Here is a 4,824-nt window from a genome sequence, read left to right on the forward strand (position 1 = left end):
CTGCAATCTTTTCATTTTGTGCCTTAAAGATATTTTCCACCGGGAAAGGAGGCTATTAACTAACATAATAATTAATATTCACAAACTTCAAATTAGTTCCTAATGTATCATACAACTCTAAATTGGGTCCCAATACAAAATATTTCATCAATTAGGTAACAGATGTCTTAGGATTTCTCAATTGGGCCCTTCCATCAATTTCTAATAATAATTTCACCAGAATTTCTTTAAAATACCTAAATGTTTTATAGCATAAAATGTGCAAGAGGATATTGATATAAGGACTCAATTGATAATATATTTTGATTTTAGTGCTCAATTAAGGATAAAAATATAAGTTAGGGACTAAATTGTCTAAGTATCTAGCATGAACTATTTAGATGTCTGTTTCCAGTTCTAAACAGTTAAAAAAAGAGAGAAGAATGAAGCTTTGGCTTCCAAAGTCCCATGCATTCATGGCCACACCATTGGCTTTCAGATCAATAAGAAGGGCTTGTTTTGCATCTTCTGGTCTCAAATGGGAAGGTGGGGTCTCCATGGTTCAAGGAGCTTCTAGAGGAATTGGCCTTGAATTTGTAAGCTTTTACTTTAGTTGTTTTATGCAAAGTTCCTGTCTTTTGATTGCTTCAATTGTTTCTTGCATCTGCTAAAAATGGGTTGGTGTTTTTTTGTAAAGAAAGATCTGGAGAATAATGTTTAAGTTAAATGGTTGGCATTTGGTTCTTGATAATTGAGCTTAGATTTCTTGATTAGCGTAATCAAATTAACTGCATGCATAATTAAGTCTATTGATTGATATCTATCACATTGGTTGCTAATGTTTCTCTCTGTTGTTTTGTCATACTCTTGATGAATTGCTAGAGAGCTGCTAGTTTGTTTTTATTTTTTTTTCAATTTTCCATCTGGCGTTGGAAATGCGGACCATTTCCTTGATAATCAATAAAAGGGCTTTCCTGTTTTTGGTTTTTGTTTATGGCAGAGAAATTTTGTGGATTAATTCATCCTTGGAGTAATATAACAATGCCAAATCATTTTCCATGTCAGTTTTCATTGCCTTTTCAGCTTTAGTTAGTGTCATTGTTTTGTTGAAAACCCGTTGGACCAATCCGATTAGCTTATCGTGTGGTTGTTATGCCAGTTTTCTTATTACAATCCCGTTGGATATGAGTAGTAGACTTTATTTAAGAATATAATTATTCTCATTTTTCTTCCGAGGTAGAAGTTACTATGTAATAAGTTGATTTAGTACTATTCTTGATGCCAACTGATTTTTGGGGCAATTAAATGACAAAAACTCATACTGTAATTTTCATCACCATGTATTAATTCTGTGTGCAAAACTTGAATTGTTTACTGCCTGCTGCAGGTTAAACAGCTTCTGGAAAAAAATGACAAAGGGCATGTTATTGCTACTTGCCGAAATCCTAATGGGGCAACAGGACTTGTTGATTTGAAAAATAAGTTTGCTGAGCGCCTTAACATTATGCCATTAGACCTGACCATTGAAAGTACTATAGAGGTTGGTGCTCATTTTTTGGTCGATATCTCCTGCCTTTGTCCAGGCCAGAAGAAAAGTTTACCTCTGCCTTTTCTTTTGAGTCATCGTTTGAACTCAGTTGTCTCAGTTTTTTCTGCTTCCTGCCTTATGAAATTCTTTGGGATGACCATATCATTATTTTAAACTTATGAAAATGCTTGATGTTGGAATGACTCTTGTGAGATCAGAAATTTTTCTGAATTTCCTTTAGCATTTTCACAGCAATGATCTGGTGCATTAACACTTGTGTACCCTGATTAACTGCCAACTGCCAACTGCCAACAGCCAACATGCTGAAGGAAAGTGCTGTTATATTTTTTGTTCTTCGAATTTCCTGATATGATGCCATATTTCAGGCATCTGCAAAGTTCATAAGGGAGAAATATGGCTCTCTGAACCTTCTGATTAATGCATCAGGAATCCTCTCAATACCAAATGTGTTGCAACCAGGTAGGAATAGAAGTTGAGCAGTAGACTTTCACATCAGCATTGTATTATATTGTAGCAAACAGGAAGCTAGTCTTCTTTAGCCACTGTACTTAGGTAGGCAAAAGAATTGATTTCTTTTGTTTCCAGTGCAGAAACAACATTGAGCAAAGTAGAGAGGTCATCCTTAATGCTGGCTTATGAGGTCAATGCTGTGGGTCCTATTCTAGCGATCAAGGTACGGGGAATGCTGTTTTTAGTTAATGACTGATAATTCATATTGTGTGAAATGTTTTCGGAAGAACCTAGTTCTGCATTCATTTTGGCGTAGCTGTTTTTCGGTTAAGATCAGCTATATTTATGAATGCTGAATTATCAAATGTACTGAAGTACTAAAGCCAGTCATGCTTTCAATAGATTTTTTCTTTCAATATATAAAGCCAAATGCAGGAAGAATCACTTTTAACCTTTCTTTCATGAGAGAAAAGAAGTCTTCATTTTAAATTGGTCCTTGGATGAATGCATGAATCGAGCACAGAAAAGGAAAACAAACACAGGCATCTGATTTTATAGTGCTGTTTATAACTACTAGTAATTGTTATTAGTATTGAAAGAATAATAATTGCAGGCACAGAAACTCCTTAACAGTGTTAACCTTGAAGAGATGCATTCGAATTTGATAATAGTATTTTCAGGCAATGATAAAGTTGTTGCACTAGGGGTTTCTCTATTGCCCTTTTGTTTCTTCTAAGGGGGTAATGATTCACATGGAGCTAAATATTGTTGTTTGCCATTTGCAGCACATGTGGCCTCTTCTGAAGGCTGGAGGAGGCTTTGGAACTGAAAGAGATGTTGCAGTGGTGGCCAATTTAAGTGCCAGAGTTGGATCAATTGGAGATAATCATCTAGGTGGTTGGCATTCATATCGATCTTCAAAGGCTGCTCTGAATCAGTGTATGATTTCTTCCACAAAGTTCCCTTGGCATGCGTTTCTTGATTTATGGCTTCAATTTATCATCTTTAACTGTTCCTTAATCATTTCCACAAGCAATGAAATGTTGCATTACTGCATGGTTAGTCCTTTCAGATCCTGAGCATATTTTATGTGAATGTGGTAACTTGGCTTCAGCTCCTACCTGTCTTATTTTCTAGGACCGCAATTAGATATGACAAGAAGAATCATGGTTACTTTAGTGAAGACATCTATGTTGGCTTATGTTTATTTTCCATCTCTGCAAGGAATATATTATACGTCAACTTTCAACACTTTTTTGAGTGCAACTTGGCATGGAATCTGTCAAGGGCACCGTTGCCTAAGATTTGAGACTATTCATGCATGTAGGTATGCCTCTTTTCTTTGTTTGGACCATCCAATGCACAGGCTACAGATGACATATGCAAAGGACATGCTTGGTGTCCTGAAACACAGGCATATCCAGAAGTTTTCCAGCCAAGTCTTTTCGAGGCAGGAAATACTAGTGAAGAAATAATTACTTTGTGAAGAAAATTTCCATGGTCTTCGAAAAATATTCTAAAAGATTCCCTGCATGGCATTTACTTTTGTTAAACTTTGCTGGATGTCACCTGGTTCATGATTTCTATGCTCTTGTTTCAAATACTGTGAAACCTTGCTGGATGTCACCTCCTTCATCTTGTCCATTCCACCTTAAAAATCATGAAAAGAAAAAAAAATCAGTACACTTTCCAGTCTTCACTTTCCTCTGACTAATATAATTCGGTTAATTAATGTCTTAGAATGACTTTGATCAGCAGTCCTTTAAGAATATGCATATTCACATGAAGTGAATGAATACTACTAGGGCGTGGAAGCATGGTATCTTGGTATGCATGCATGCATGCATAAATCTGTTTTGGGTGGTAATTAGTCTCTTTTAGCCATGCTAGAACATACACATTAAAGCCATCATTATTTGAATCTCTCTTGTGGTAATACTTCTGTTGGCTGATGGTAGCAGTGACAAAAACTGTGTCGGTGGAGTTTGCGCGAAAAAGGGATCCAATAATATGCATCCTTTTGCACCCAGGCACGGTAGACACAGATCTCTCTAAGCCATTTCAGAGAAATGTCCCCGATGGCAAGCTTTTCACGAAAGAGTTTTCAGTGCAGCAGCTCTTAAGCATCATTAATAATGCAAAGAGCCATGATAATGGCAAGTTTTTTGCCTGGGATGGCCAGGAAATTCCTTGGTAATTGGCTATTGTACTGAATTGAAGTCACTATTTTTGTTACCACGCAACTCGTATATGTCCTTACTTCGTTGATCATAAATTGATTTGACTGAGTGATCCATCCTTTTCCATCTGTTCACCTGATGCAAAGCATGCAAATCCTCATCACGAACAACATGCTACCCCAAGCAGCAAAGTATGAGAATAATTTATTGGTTTCTTATTTGTAACTTAATTTTTCCAAACATCATTGTGGGTTTCGAAGCTATTGAATTGTGGGCTGGTCTGCAAATGCCAGCATTTCTTTTGATGTCAGTAATAAATGGATAATTGTGGCTGTCATTGGGCTTGGTCTTTAGGGCTATGGCAGATAGCTGGATCTGAAGAGTAGAATGGAACTACAAGAATTGTTTTTTGGTTTGATCTAGTTATATTATAGCACAACACTGCAATGCATGCCTTGCAATATGTCAAAATTTGAAGTTCAGCACATAACAAGATCATAAGAGGAGGCAGAAGAAGAAATGAAAAGCATGAAATCTGAATCTAAAAAGCCAACTTGTTATGATATCAAATCGCATGATTATTGAGGTACAAAGTAGGGTCTGGCTACAGAGCACATGCATTGCCTTAAAGTGTTTATTCAATTAGGGTTATGTTTGTTTTCCGGA

General features: G+C 36.4%; 1 protein-coding gene across 1 annotated transcript; it reads left to right on the forward strand.

The window, feature by feature from the left end:
- Positions 1-387: 387 nt before the first annotated feature.
- Positions 388-4,274, forward strand: LOC133702987 (uncharacterized). The gene is made up of 6 exons (XM_062127361.1): positions 388-575; positions 1,367-1,519; positions 1,894-1,987; positions 2,119-2,201; positions 2,764-2,917; positions 3,940-4,274. Exons 1-6 carry the CDS (start codon positions 423-425, stop codon positions 4,173-4,175), a joined length of 873 nt encoding a protein of 290 aa, XP_061983345.1. The 5' UTR covers positions 388-422; the 3' UTR covers positions 4,176-4,274.
- The last annotated feature ends 550 nt before the right edge of the window (positions 4,275-4,824 follow it).

The sequence above is a fragment of the Populus nigra genome, chromosome 9, assembly GCF_951802175.1.
Source record: "Populus nigra chromosome 9, ddPopNigr1.1, whole genome shotgun sequence".
Lineage (NCBI taxonomy): Eukaryota > Viridiplantae > Streptophyta > Magnoliopsida > Malpighiales > Salicaceae > Populus > Populus nigra.

What these genes read in the sequence shown, in the direction of transcription:
- LOC133702987 (XM_062127361.1), top strand. Translation starts at nt 423, where the DNA reads ATGAAGCTTTGGCTTCCAAAGTCCCATGCATTCATGGCCACACCATTG. An exon ending in GTCCTATTCTAGCGATCAAG is followed by an intron (nt 2,202 to 2,763) that starts GTACGGGGAATG and finishes TGCCATTTGCAG; the next exon opens with CACATGTGGCCTCTTCTGAA. An exon ending in AAAGGCTGCTCTGAATCAGT is followed by an intron (nt 2,918 to 3,939) that starts GTATGATTTCTT and finishes TGATGGTAGCAG; the next exon opens with TGACAAAAACTGTGTCGGTG.